Genomic DNA, 16604 nt, shown 5'->3' on the forward strand with positions numbered 1-16604 from the left:
TGAGCAGCACACACAGGGATGATGATGATGATGAGCAGTGTATAATATGAGCAGCACACACAGGGATGATGATGATGAGCAGTGTATAATAGGAGCAGCACACACAGGGATGATGATGATGAGCAGTGTATAATATGAGCAGCACACACAGGGATGAGGATGATGAGCAGTGTATAATATGAGCAGCACACACAGGGATGATGATGATGAGCAGTGTATAATATGAGCAGCACACACAGGGATGATGATAATGAGCAGTGTATAATATGAGCAGCACACACAGGGATGATGATGATGAGCAGTGTATAATAGGAGCAGCACACACAGGGATGATGATGATGAGCAGTGTATAATATGAGCAGCACACACAGGGATGAGGATGATGAGCAGTGTATAATAGGAGCAGCACACACAGGGATGATGATGATGATGAGCAGTGTATAATATGAGCAGCACACACAGGGATGATGATGATGATGAGCAGTGTATAATATGAGCAGCACACACAGGGAGGAGGATGATGATGATGAGCAGTGTATAATATGAGCAGCACACACAGGGATGACGATGATGAGCAGTGTATAATATGAGCAGCACACACAGGGATGAGGATGATGATGAGCAGTGTATAATATGAGCAGCACACACAGGGATGATGATGATGATGAGCAGTGTATAATATGAGCAGCACACACAGGGATGATGATAATGAGCAGTGTATAATATGAGCAGCACACACAGGGATGACGATGATGAGCAGTGTATGAGATGAGCAGCACACACAGGGATGATGATGATGATGAGCAGTGTATAATATGAACAGCACACACAGGGATGATGATGATGAGCAGTGTATAATATGAGCAGCACACACAGGGATGATGATGATGAGCAGTGTATAATATGAGCAGCAGACACAGGGATGATGATGAGCAGTGTATAATATGAGCAGCACACACAGGGATGATGATGATGATGAGCAGTGTATAATATGAGCAGCACACACAGGGATGATGATGATGAGCAGTGTATAATATGAGCAGCACACACAGGGATGAAGATGATGAGCAGTGTATAATAGGAGCAGCACACACAGGGATGATGATGATGATGAGCAATGTATAATATGAGCAGCACACACAGGGATGATGATGATGATGATGAGCAGTGTATAATATAAGCAGCACACACAGGGATGATGATGATGAGCAGTGTATAATATGAGTAGCACACACAGGGATGATGATGATGAGCAGTGTATAATAGGAGCAGCACACACAGGGATGATGATGATGATGAGCAGTGTATAATATGAGCAGCACACACAGGGATGATGATGATGAGCAGTGTATAATATGAGCAGCACACACAGGGATGATGATGATGATAAGCAGTGTAAAACATGAGCAGCACACACAGGGATGATGATGATGAGCAGTGTATAATATGAGCAGCACACACAGGGATGATGATGATGAGCAGTGTATATTATGAGCAGCACACACAGGGATGATGATGATGATGAGCAGTGTATAATATGAGCAGCACACACAGGGATGATGATGATGATGAGCAGTGTATAATATGAGCAGCACACACAGGGATGATGATGATGATGAGCAGTGTATAATATGAGCAGCACACACAGGGATGATGATGATGATGAGCAGTGTATAATATGAGCAGCACACACAGGGATGATGATGATGATGATGATGATGATGAGCAGTGTATAATATGAGCAGCACACAAAGGGATGATGATGATGATGAGCAGTGTATAACATGAGCAGCACACACAGGGATGATGATGATGAGCAGTGTATAATATGAGCAGCACACACAGGGATGATGATGATGATGATGATGAGCAGTGTATAATATGAGCAGCACACACAGGGATGATGATGATGAGCAGTGTATAATATGAGCAGCACACACAGGGATGATGATGATGAGCAGTGTATATTATGAGCAGCACACACAGGGATGACGATGATGAGCAGTGTATAATATCAGCAGCACACACAGGGATGATGATGATGATGAGCAGTGTATAATATGAGCAGCACACACAGGGATGATGATGATGAGCAGTGTATAATATGAGCAGCACACACAGGGATGATGATGATAATGATGAGCAGTGTATAATATGAGCAGCACACACAGGGATGATGATGATGAGCAGTGTATAATATGAGCAGCACACACACAGGGATGATGATGATGAGCAGTGTATAATATGAGCAGCACACACAGGGATAATGATGATGATGAGCAGTGTATAATATGAGCAGCACACACAGGGATGATGATGATGGTGAGCAGTGTATAATATGAGCAGCACACACAGGGATGATGATGATGAGCAGTGTGTAATATGAGCAGCACACACAGGGATGAGGATGATGAGCAGCGTATAATAGGAGCAGCACACACAGGGATGATGATTATGATGAGCAGTGTATAATATGAGCAGCACACACAGGGATGATGATGATGAGCAGTGTATAATATGAGCAGCACACACAGGGATGATGATGATGAGCAGTGTATAATATGAGCAGCACACACAGGGATGATGATGATGAGCAGTGTATAATATGAGCAGCACACACAGGGATGATGATGATGAGCAGTGTATAATATGAGCAGCACACACAGGGATGATGATGATGAGCAGTGTATAATATGAGCAGCACACACAGGGATAATGATGATGATGAGCAGTGTATAATATGAGCAGCACACACAGGGATGAGGATAATGAGCAGTGTATAATATGAGCAGCACACACAGGGATGATGATGATGATGAGCAGTGTATAATATGAGCAGCACACACAGGGATGATGATGATGATGAGCAGTGTATAATATGAGCAGCACACACAGGGATGATGATGATGATGATGAGCAGTGTATAATATGAGCAGCACACACAGGGATGATGATGATGAGCAGTGTATAATATGAGCAGCACACACAGGGATGATGATGATGATGAGCAGTGTATAATATGAGCAGCACACACAGGGATGATGATGATGATGAGCAGTGTATAATATGAGCAGCACACACAGGGATGATGATGATGATGAGCAGTGTATAATATGAGCAGCACACACAGGGATGATGATGATGAGCAGTGTATAATATGAGCAGCACACACAGGGATGATGATGATGAGCAGTGTATAATATGAGCAGCACACACAGGGATGATGATGATGATGAGCAGTGTATAATATGAGCAGCACACACAGGGATGATGATGATGAGCAGTGTATAATATGAGCAGCACACACAGGGATGATGATGATGAGCAGTGTATAATATGAGCAGCACACACAGGGATGATGATGATGATGAGCAGTGTATAATATGAGCAGCACACACAGGGATGATGATGATGAGCAGTGTATAATATGAGCAGCACACACAGGGATGATGATGATGATGAGCAGTGTATAATAGGAGCAGCACACACAGGGGTGATGATGATGATGAGCAGTGTATAATATGAGCAGCACACACAGGGATGATGATGATGATGATGCGCAGTGTATAATATGAGCAGCACACACAGGGATGATGATGATGAGCAGTGTATAATAGGAGCAGCACACACAGGGATGATGATGATGATGAGCAGTGTATAATATGAGCAGCACACACAGGGATGATGATGATGAGCAGTGTATAATAGGAGCAGCACACACAGGGATGATGATGATGAGCAGTGTATAATATGAGCAGCACACACAGGGATGAGGATGATGAGCAGTGTATAATAGGAGCAGCACACACAGGGATGATGATTATGATGAGCAGTGTATAATATGAGCAGCACACACAGGGATGACGATGATGAGCAGTGTATAATATGAGCAGCACACACAGGGATGATGATGATGATGAGCAGTGTATAATATGAGCAGCACACACAGGGATGATGATGATGAGCAGTGTATAATATGAGCAGCACACACAGGGATGAGGATGATGAGCAGTGTATAATATGAGCAGCACACACAGGGATGATGATGATGAGCAGTGTATAATATGAGCAGCACACACAGGGATGATGATGATGAGCAGTGTATAATATGAGCAGCACACACAGGGATGATGATGATGATGAGCAGTGTATAATATGAGCAGCACACACAGGGATGATGATGATGAGCAGTGTATAATATGAGCAGCACACACAGGGATGATGATGATGAGCAGTGTATAATATGAGCAGCACACACAGGGATGATGATGATGATGAGCAGTGTATAATATGAGCAGCACACACAGGGATGATGATGATGAGCAGTGTATAATATGAGCAGCACACACAGGGATGATGATGATGATGAGCAGTGTATAATAGGAGCAGCACACACAGGGGTGATGATGATGATGAGCAGTGTATAATATGAGCAGCACACACAGGGATGATGATGATGATGATGCGCAGTGTATAATATGAGCAGCACACACAGGGATGATGATGATGAGCAGTGTATAATAGGAGCAGCACACACAGGGATGATGATGATGATGAGCAGTGTATAATATGAGCAGCACACACAGGGATGATGATGATGAGCAGTGTATAATAGGAGCAGCACACACAGGGATGAGGATGATGAGCAGTGTATAATATGAGCAGCACACACAGGGATGATGATGATGAGCAGTGTATAATATGAGCAGCACACACAGGGATGAGGATGATGAGCAGTGTATAATAGGAGCAGCACACACAGGGATGATAATTATGATGAGCAGTGTATAATAGGAGCAGCACACACAGGGATGATAATTATGATGAGCAGTGTATAATATGAGCAGCACACACAGGGATGATGATGATGATGAGCAGTGTATAATATGAGCAGCACACACAGGGATGATGATGATGAGCAGTGTATAATATGAGCAGCACACACAGGGATGAGGATGATGAGCAGTGTATAATATGAGCAGCACACATAGGGATGATGATGATGAGCAGTGTATAATATGAGCAGCACACACAGGGATGATGATGATGAGCAGTGTATAATATGAGCAGCACACACAGGGATGATGATGATGATGAGCAGTGTATAATATGAGCAGCACACACAGGGATGATGACGATGAGCAGTGTATAATATGAGCAGCACACACAGGGATGATGATGATGAGCAGTGTATAATATGAGCAGCACACACAGGGATGATGATGATGAGCAGTGTATAATATGAGCAGCACACACAGGGATGATGATGATGGTGAGCAGTGTATAATATGAGCAGCACACACAGGGATGATGATGATGAGCAGTGTATAATATGAGCCGCACACACAGGGATGATGATGATGATGAGCAGTGTATAATATGAGCAGCACACACAGGGATGATGATGATGATGAAGAGCAGTGTATAATATGAGCAGCACACACAGGGATGATGATGATGATGATGAGCAGTGTATAATATGAGCAGCACACACAGGGATGATGATGATGAGCAGTGTATAATATGAGCAGCACACACAGGGATGATGATGATGATGAGCAGTGTATAATATGAGCAGCACACACAGGGATGATGATGATGATGATGAGCAGTGTATAATATGAGCAGCACACACAGGGATGATGATGATGAGCAGTGTATAATAGGAGCAGCACACACAGGGAGGATGATAATGAGCAGTGTATAATATGAGCAGCACACACAGGGATGATGATGATGATGATGAGCAGTGAATAATAGGAGCAGCACACACAGGGATGATGATGACGATGATGAGCAGTGTATAATATGAGCAGCACACACGGGGATGATGATGATGAGCAGTGTATAATATGAGCAGAACACACAGGGATGATGATGATGAGCAGTGTATAATATGAGCAGCACACACAGGGATGATGATGATGATGAGCAGTGTATAATATGAGCAGCACACACAGGGATGACGATGATGAGCAGTGTATAATATGAGCAGCACACACAGGGATGATGATGATAATGATGAGCAGTGTATAATATGAGCAGCACACACAGGGATGATGATGATGAGCAGTGTATAATATGAGCAGCACACACACAGGGATGATGATGATGAGCAGTGTATAATATGAGCAGCACACACAGGGATGATGATGATGAGCAGTGTATAATATGAGCAGCACACACAGGGATGATGATGATGAGCAGTGTATTACACGAGCAGCACACACAGGGATGATGATGATGAGCAGTGTATAATATGAGCAGCACACACAGGGATGACGATGATGAGCAGTGTATAATATGAGCAGCACACACAGGGATGATGATGATGATGATGAGCAGTGTATAATATGAGCAGCACACACAGGGATGATGATGATGAGCAGTGTATAATATGAGCAGCACACACAGGGATGACGATGATGAGCAGTGTATAATATGAGCAGCACACACAGGGATGATGATGATGAGCAGTGTATAATATGAGCAGCACACACAGGGATGATGATGATGATGAGCAGTGTATAATATGAGCAGCACACACAGGGATGAGGATGATGAGCAGTGTATAATATGAGCAGCACACACAGGGATGACGATGATGAGCAGTGTATAATATGAGCAGCACACACAGGGATGATGATGATGATGAGCAGTGTATTACATGAGCAGCACACACAGGGATGATGATGATGATGAGCAGTGTATTACACGAGCAGCACACACAGGGATGATGATGATGAGCAGTGTATAATATGAGCAGCACACACAGGGATGACGATGATGAGCAGTGTATAATATGAGCAGCACACACAGGGATGATGATGATGAGCAGTGTATAATATGAGCAGCACACACAGGGATGATGATGATGATGAGCAGTGTATAATATGAGCAGCACACACAGGGATGAGGATGATGAGCAGTGTATAATATGAGCAGCACACACAGGGATGACGATGATGAGCAGTGTATAATATGAGCAGCACACACAGGGATGATGATGATGATGAGCAGTGTATTACATGAGCAGCACACACAGGGATGATGATGATGATGAGCAGTGTATTACACGAGCAGCACACACAGGGATGATGATGATGAGCAGTGTATAATATGAGCAGCACACACAGGGATGACGATGATGAGCAGTGTATAATATGAGCAGCACACACAGGGATGATGATGATGATGAGCAGTGTATAATATGAGCAGCACACACAAGGATGAAGATGATGAGCAGTGTATTACACGAGCAGCACACACTGATCTCGGGGAGGAGGGATGCAGTGACGTCACGGAGTGGTCCAGGCCGGGAGGAGGATGCAGAGGAGGAAGGTGGAGGATGAGGATGCTGCGGGGGGACCCGGGGGGACAAAACAACTTGATCATCACCATCATCACCCTGCTGCTGGGCGGCCTGACCCCGGGACCTGGGGGTGAGTGACGTCATATATATACTGTATATAGTATCTGTGTGTGCAGGAGGGGGAGGGGGTGCAGCACCCGGCACTGTGTGTGACATTGTATCCAGCAGCATTATACTGGGGGGAGCAGCCGTGTGTCTCGTTACATTGTATCTATTGTCATCATATATGTACTGGGGGCATCACTGGTGGGGAGCAGCCGTGTCTCTGGTTACATTGTATCCTGTGTTACATGACGTCACACCACAGCTGTGTACAGGGGGGAGGGCTGCATCACCCGGGCCCTGTGTGTTACATTGTATCTGTCTATAGTGTGTGTACAGGAGCAGCCGTGTGTCCCGTTACATTGTATCCTCTGTTGTGTATACAGGGGGGCTGCTGTCACTGGCCGGGTGGGGGATGGGACTGATGTTACCATCCATGGAGGGATATACAGGCTGTACGGCCGCTGCTATTGTTAGACTGCCTGTACATTATCACTGTGTGTCCAGCAATATGTCACCCCCACCTCATGTACCCTGCTATTATTCTGTATTATAAGCGAGATATGGGGGAGGGGAGATCAGTAATAATATTATATATTAGGGGCAGTATATGTGATGTCACCATGGGGGGAGGGGAGATCAGTAATAATATTATATATTAGGGGAAGTATATGTGATGTCACTATGGGGGAGGGGAGATCAGTAATAATATTATATATTAGGAGCGGTATATGTGATGTCACTATGGGGGAGGGGAGATCAGTAATAATATTATATATTAGGGGCAGTATATGTGGTGTCACAATGGGGGAGGGGAGATCAGTAATAATATTATATATTAGCGGAAGTATATGTGATGTCACTATGGGGGAGGGGAGATCAGTAATAATATTATATATTAGGGGCAGTATATGTGATGTCACCATGGGGGGAGGGGAGATCAGTAATAATATTATATATTAGGGGAAGTATATGTGATGTCACTATGGGGGAGGGGAGATCAGTAATAATATTATATATTAGGAGCAGTGTATGTGATGTCACTATGGGGGGTGGGGAGATCAGTAATAATATTATATATTAGGGGCAGTATATGTGATGTCACTATGGGGGAGGGGAGATCAGTAATAATGTTATATATTAGGAGCGGTATATGTGATGTCACTATGGGGGAGGGGAGATCAGTAATAGTATTATATATTAGGAGCAGTATATGTGATGTCACTATGGGGGAGGGGAGATCAGTAATAATATTATATATTAGGGGATGTATATGTGATGTCACTATGGGGGAGAGGAGATCAGTAATAATATTATATATTAGGAGCGGTATATGTGATGTCACTATGGGGGAGGGGAGATCAGTAATAATATTATATATTAGCGGAAGTATATGTGATGTCACTATGGGGGAGGGGAGATCAGTAATAATATTATATATTAGGAGCGGTATATGTGATGTCACTATGGGGGAGGGGAGATCAGTAATAATATTATATATTAGCGGAAGTATATGTGATGTCACTATGGGGGAGGGGAGATCAGTAATAATATTATATATTAGGGGATGTATATGTGATGTCACTATGGGGGGTGGGGAGATCAGTAATAATATTATATATTAGGAGCAGTGTATGTGATGTCACTATGGGGGAGGGGAGATCAGTAATAATATTATATATTAGCGGAAGTATATGTGATGTCACTATGGGGGAGGGGAGATCAGTAATAATATTATATATTAGGGGCTGTATATGTGGTGTCACTATGGGGGAGGGGAGATCAGTAATAATATTATATATTAGGGGATGTATATGTGATGTCACTATGGGGGAGGGGAGATCAGTAATAATATTATATATTAGGGGATGTATATGTGATGTCACTATGGGGGAGGGGAGATCAGTAATAATATTATATATTAGGGGCAGTATATGTGATGTCACTATGGGGGAGGGGAGATCAGTAATAATATTATATATTAGGGGCAGTATATGTGGTGTCACAATGGGGGAGGGGAGATCAGTAATAATATTATATATTAGCGGAAGTATATGTGATGTCACTATGGGGGAGAGGAGATCAGTAATAATATTATATATTAGGAGCGGTATATGTGATGTCACTATGGGGGAGGGGAGATCAGTAATAATATTATATATTAGCGGAAGTATATGTGATGTCACTATGGGGGAGGGGAGATCAGTAATAATATTATATATTAGGAGCGGTATATGTGATGTCACTATGGGGGAGGGGAGATCAGTAATAATATTATATATTAGCGGAAGTATATGTGATGTCACTATGGGGGAGATCAGTAATAATATTATATATTAGGAGCGGTATATGTGATGTCACTATGGGGGAGGGGAGATCAGTAATAATATTATATATTAGGGGCAGTATATGTGGTGTCACAATGGGGGAGGGGAGATCAGTAATAATATTATATACTAGCTGATTGCCCGGCGTTGCCCGGGTATGTATTTGGCTGGTGTTGGCTCCGCCTACTTTTTCTAACCCTAACACACAAACACTCAATGACCAAGTTTGTGAGCTTTGCTGTCTTTGGTATCAATAATCTGCATTGAAATTAAACAAATCTGATTGGCTGTGTGGCTCCACCCTTTTTTCTTAATTAGAATCCAAGTCACCCAATAACCAACTGTACCAGGTTTGAGGCTTGTGCCATTAACAGTGCAAGAATGGTAGCAATTAAATATTCCCCTTGAAAAGCAACAGGTGAAGTTTGATTCACTTTTGTAGGCTCCACCCACTTTTCTGAATATTAATCCCAGTCACCCAGTGACCAACTGTGCAAAGTTTAAAAACCCGGCCATTAACAGTGTAAGAATGGCTGCAGTTTACATTTTCCCAGTGAAATTTGTATTTGTCTCCATCCACTGATGACCCGACGTTGCCCGGGTATGTATTTGACTCTTGTTGGCTCCGCCCACTTTCTAACCCTAACGCACAAACACTCAATGATCAAGTTTGGGAGCTTTGGGGTCCTTGGCATCAATAATTTGTAAATTCCCATAGAAATTAAACAAATCAGATTAGACTGTTTGTGGCTCTGCCCCTCTCCAGCATTTGAACCCCAGTCACCCAATGACCAACTGTAGCAGGTTTGAAGCATCTGCTATTAACAGTGTAAAAATGGCAGCAATTTAAATATTCCACTTGAAAATCAACAGGTGAATTTTGATTGGCTATTATAGGCTCCACCCACTTCCCTGAATATTAATCTCAGTCACACAGTGACCATCTGGGCAAAGTTTGGGAACCCTGAAATAAACAGTGTAAGAAGGGCTGCAGTTTACACTTTCCCAGTGAAAATTGTTTTCGGCTCCGCCCACTTTTTGTAACCTGGACACACAGTCACTACTCAATGCCCAAGTTTGTGAGTTTTGGGGTCCTTGGCAGTTTATAATTTACCAGAAAAATCTGTTTTTAACTCCACCCACTTTTTGTAACCTGGACACACAGTCACTACTCAATGACCAAGTTTGTGAGCTTTTGGGTTCCTGGCATCAAAATTCTGCTAATGGAAGCAGTTTATCCAGCAAAGAAATCTGATTGGCTGTTTTTGGCTTCGCCCCTTTACTGAATTTGAACCCCAGACACTTAACGACTGACTGTAGCAGGTTTGAGGCCTCTGCCATTAACAGTGTAAGAATGGCTGCAATTTCAATATTCCCCTTGAAAATCAATAGGTGAATTTTGATTGGCTCTTTTAGGCTCCACCTACTTTTCTGAATGTTAATCCTAGTCACCCAGTGACCAACTGTGTGAAGTTTGAGAACCCTGCCAGTAACAGTGTAAGAAAAGCTGCAGTTTACATTTCCCCATGTAAAAAGTTAGTTGTTTTTGGCTCCGCCCACTATTTCTAATCTTGACATACAGTCACTTAATGACCAAGTTTATGAGCTTTGGGGTCCTTGGCATCAATAATTTGCATTTTACCATTGAAATGAAATAAATCTGATTGGCTGTTTTTGGCCCGCTCCCTTCAGAATTTAAACCCCAGTCTCCCAGTGACTGACTGTACCAGATTTGAGGCCTCTGCCATTAAGAGTGCATGAATGGCAGCAATGTAAATATTCCCCTTGAAAATCAAAAGGTGAATTTTGATTGGCTGCTGTAGGCTCCACCCACTTTTCTGAATATTAGTCCCAGTCACCCGGTGGCCAACTGTGTCACGTTTGAGAACCCTGCCAATAACAGAATGGCTGAAATCAATCTAACAAATCTGATTGGTTGTTTGTGGCTCCACCCCTTTAGTGAATTTGGACCCTTGTCACCCAATGACTGACTGTATCAGGTTTGAGGCCTCTGCCACTAACAGTGTAAGAATGGCAGCAACATGACTATTCCCCTTGAAAATCAATAGGTACATTTTGATTGGCTGTTGTAGGCTCCACCCACATTTCTGAATATTCATCCCAGTCACCCAGTGGCCAATTGTGTAAAGTTTGGGAACCCTGCCATGTAAAAAATGAAGTTGTTGGAACCGCCCTCTTTTTCTAACCTTGACAGTCACTCAGTTATCAAGTTTATCAGCTTTGGGGTCCTTGGTATCAATACTTTCTATATTCCCATTGAAAAATAAACAAATCTGGCTGTTTGCGGTTCCGCCCTCTTCCTGAATTTGAACCCTAGTCACCCAGTGACCAACTGTACCAGGTTTGAGGCATCTGCTATTACCAGTATAAGAGAATGGTAGCAGATGAAATATTCCCTTTAAAAATCAAAAGGTGAATTTTTATTGGCTGTTGTAGGCTCCACCCACCTTCCAAAATCTTAATCTGTCAACCAATGACCAACTGTGCAAAGTTTGAGAACCCTGCCATTAACAGTGTAAGAATGGCTGCAGTTTATATTTTCCCAGTAAAAGTTGTTTTGGCTCCGCCCACTTTTTGTAACCTTGACACACAGTCACTCAATGACCAAGTTTGTGAGCTTTCAGGTTCCTGACATCAAATTTGTGTGAATGGAAGCAGTTTATCCACCAAGGAAATCTGATTGGCTATATGTGGCCCCGCCCCTTTAGTGAATTTGGACCCCAGTCACCCAATGACCGACTGTAGCAAGTTTGAAGCCTCTGCCATTAAAAGTGTAAGAATAGCAGCAGTTTAAATATTCCCCTTGAAAATCAATAGGTGAATTTTGATTGGCTGTTGTAGGCTCCACCCACTTTCCTGAATATTAATCCCAGTCATCCAGTGACCAAGTGTGCCAAGTTTGAAAACCCTGCGAGTGTAAGAATGGCTGCAGTTAAGATTTTCCCATTTAAAATTAATGGCTGAAATTTGATTGGCTGTTTTATGCTCCACCCACTTTTCCTGGAATTGTAACCTCGGTCACGAAGTGACCAACTGTGCCAAGTGTGGGGACTCTGGCTTGATTACTGTGAGAATGGCAGCCTTTTACATTTTTTCCATTGACTTGAATGGGTGGAATCTGATTGGCTGTTTGTAGCTCCGCCCAGGTGTGCAGGGGGGCCGCGAGACACCCAGAACATATCATCCCAGGTAGTAAGGGATCTGCATACCAAGTTTCGTTCAAATCGGTCAAACTGTTTTTGCGTGATCGCGGCACATACACACACACATACATACATACATACACACACACACACACACATACATCCGATTTTATATATATAGATTAGGGGCAGTATATGTGATGTCACTATGGGGGGTGGGGAGATCAGTAATAATATTATATATTAGGGGCAGTATATGTGATGTCACTATGGGGGAGGGGAGATCAGTAATAATATTATATATTAGGGGATGTATATGTGATGTCACTATGGGGGAGGGGAGATCAGTAATAATATTATATATTAGCGGAAGTATATGTGATGTCACTATGGGGGAGGGGAGATCAGTAATAATATTATATATTAGGAGCGGTATATGTGATGTCACTATGGGGGAGGGGAGATCAGTAATAATATTATATATTAGCGGAAGTATATGAGTTGTCACTATGGGGGAGGGGAGATCAGTAATAATATTATATATTAGGAGCGGTATATGTGATGTCACTATGGGGGAGGGGAGATCAGTAATAATATTATATATTAGGAGCAGTATATGTGAGGTCACTATGGGGGAGGGGAGATCAGTAATAATATTATATATTAGGGGCAGTATATGTGATGTCACTATGGGGGAGGGGAGATCAGTAATAATATTATATATTAGGGGCAGTATATGTGGTGTCACAATGGGGGAGGGGAGATCAGTAATAATATTATATATTAGGGGCAGTATATGTGATGTCACTATGGGGGAGGGGAGATCAGTAATAATATTATATATTAGCGGAAGTATATGTGATGTCACTATGGGGGAGGGGAGATCAGTAATAATATTATATATTAGGGGATGTATATGTGATGTCACTATGGGGGGAGGGGAGATCAGTAATAATATTATATATTAGGAGCAGTGTATGTGATGTCACTATGGGGGAGGGGAGATCAGTAATAATATTATATATTAGCGGAAGTATATGTGATGTCACTATGGGGGAGGGGAGATCAGTAATAATATTATATATTAGGAGCGGTATATGTGATGTCACTATGGGGGAGGGGAGATCAGTAATAATATTATATATTAGGAGCGGTATATGTGATGTCACTATGGGGGAGGGGAGATCAGTAATAATATTATATATTAGGGGCAGTATATGTGGTGTCACAATGGGGGAGGGGAGATCAGTAATAATATTATATATTAGGGGCAGTATATGTGATGTCACTATGGGGGGTGGGGAGATCAGTAATAATATTATATATTAGGGGCAGTATATGTGATGTCACTATGGGGGAGGGGAGATCAGTAATAATATTATATATTAGCGGAAGTATATGTGATGTCACTATGGGGGAGGGGAGATCAGTAATAATATTATATATTAGGAGCGGTATATGTGATGTCACTATGGGGGAGGGGAGATCAGTAATAATATTATATATTAGGAGCAGTATATGTGATGTCACTATGGGGGAGGGGAGATCAGTAATAATATTATATATTAGGGGCAGTATATGTGATGTCACTATGGGGGAGGGGAGATCAGTAATAATATTATATATTAGGGGCAGTATATGTGATGTCACAATGGGGGAGGGGAGATCAGTAATAATATTATATATTAGGGGCAGTATATGTGATGTCACTATGGGGGAGGGGAGATCAGTAATAATATTATATATTAGGGGATGTATATGTGATGTCACTATGGGGGAGGGGAGATCAGTAATAATATTATATATTAGGGGATGTATATGTGATGTCACTATGGGGGAGGGGAGATCAGTAATAATATTATATATTAGGGGCTGTCAGTGGCGTAGCTAAGGAGCTGCGGGCCCCGATGCAAGTTTTGCAATGGGGCCCCCCCAAGCACTCTATACATAACAATTGATACGGCGCACCAAAAACCTGCCAATGGCAACTACAGTGTCAGAGGTGCAAGAAGGGGATGGGGGACAGTTTGTTAATAATTACTATTATTCAAAGCATCTATAGAGGTGATTTATTATGAGCACAGGACCAATAGAGAGCTAATACTGTAGCTGAGGGTGGGCCTTTCGGGGCCCCTCTGGCCTAAGGGCCCCGATGCGGTCGCTACCTCTGCACCCCCTATTGCTACGCCCCTGGGGGCTGTATATGTGATGTCACTATGGGGGAGGGGAGATCAGTAATAATAATATATATTAGGGCAGTGTATGTGATGTCACTATGGGGGAGGGGAGATCAGTAATAATATTATATATTAGCGGAAGTATATGTGATGTCACTATGGGGGAGGGGAGATCAGTAATAATATTATATATTAGGAGCGGTATATGTGATGTCACAATGGGGGAGGGGAGATCAGTAATAATATTATATATTAGGGGCAGTATATGTGATGTCACTATGGGGGAGGGGAGATCAGTAATAATAATATATATTAGGGCAGTGTATGTGATGTCACTATAGGGGAGGGGAGATCAGTAATAATATTATATATTAGCGGAAGTATATGTGATGTCACTATGGGGGAGGGGAGATCAGTAATAATATTATATATTAGGAGCGGTATATGTGATGTCACTATGGGGGAGGGGAGATCAGTAATAATATTATATATTAGCGGAAGTATATGTGATGTCACTATGGGGGAGGGGAGATCAGTAATAATGTTATATATTAGGAGCGGTATATGTGATGTCCCTATGGGGGAGGGGAGATCAGTAATAGTATTATATATTAGGAGCAGTATATGTGATGTCACTATGGGGGAGGTGAGATCAGTAATAATATTATATATTAGGGGATGTATATGTGATGTCACTATGGGGGAGGGGAGATCAGTAATAATATTATATATTAGGGGCTGTATATGTGATGTCACTATGGGGGAGGGGAGATCAGTAATAATAATATATATTAGGGCAGTGTATGTGATGTCACTATGGGGGAGGGGAGATCAGTAATAATATTATATATTAGCGGAAGTATATGTGATGTCACTATGGGGGAGGGGAGATCAGTAATAATATTATATATTAGGAGCGGTATATGTGATGTCACTATGGGGGAGGGGAGATCAGTAATAATATTATATATTAGCGGAAGTATATGTGATGTCACTATGGGGGAGGGGAGATCAGTAATAATATTATATATTAGGAGCGGTATATGTGATGTCACTATGGGGGAGGGGAGATCAGTAATAATATTATATATTAGCGGAAGTATATGTGATGTCACTATGGGGGAGGGGAGATCAGTAATAATATTATATATTAGCGGAAGTATATGTGATGTCACTATGGGGGAGGGGAGATCAGTAATAATATTATATATTAGGGGATGTATATGTGATGTCACTATGGGGGGTGGGGAGATCAGTAATAATATTATATATTAGGGGCAGTATATGTGATGTCACTATGGGGGAGGGGAGATCAGTAATAATATTATATATTAGGGGATGTATATGTGATGTCACTATGGGGGAGGGGAGATCAGTAATAATAATATATATTAGGGGCAGTATATGTGATGTCACTATGGGGGAGGGGAGATCAGTAATAATATTATATATTAGGGGCTGTATATGTGGTGTCACTATGGGGGAGGGGAGATCAGTAATAATATTATATATTAGGGGCTGT

General features: G+C 42.2%; 1 protein-coding gene across 2 annotated transcripts in view; it reads left to right on the forward strand.

Annotated features, from left to right (window-relative positions):
- The first annotated feature begins 7338 nt into the window (after positions 1 to 7338).
- TMEM8B (transmembrane protein 8B) overlaps positions 7339 to 16604 on the forward strand; it is a 111991-nt gene continuing 102725 nt past the window's right edge. Inside the window, exon 1 of one of the 2 annotated variants that reach the window (XM_068272706.1) lies at positions 7339 to 7442. In XM_068272706.1, coding sequence (XP_068128807.1) covers positions 7349 to 7442 — 94 coding nt within the window. In that variant the 5' untranslated portion in view covers positions 7339 to 7348. The remainder of the gene's footprint in view (positions 7443 to 16604) is intronic. The other variant, XM_068272714.1, reaches the window with a different exon arrangement.

This window comes from Hyperolius riggenbachi, chromosome 1 (assembly GCF_040937935.1).
Source record: "Hyperolius riggenbachi isolate aHypRig1 chromosome 1, aHypRig1.pri, whole genome shotgun sequence".
In the NCBI taxonomy this organism is placed as follows: Eukaryota; Metazoa; Chordata; class Amphibia; order Anura; family Hyperoliidae; genus Hyperolius; species Hyperolius riggenbachi.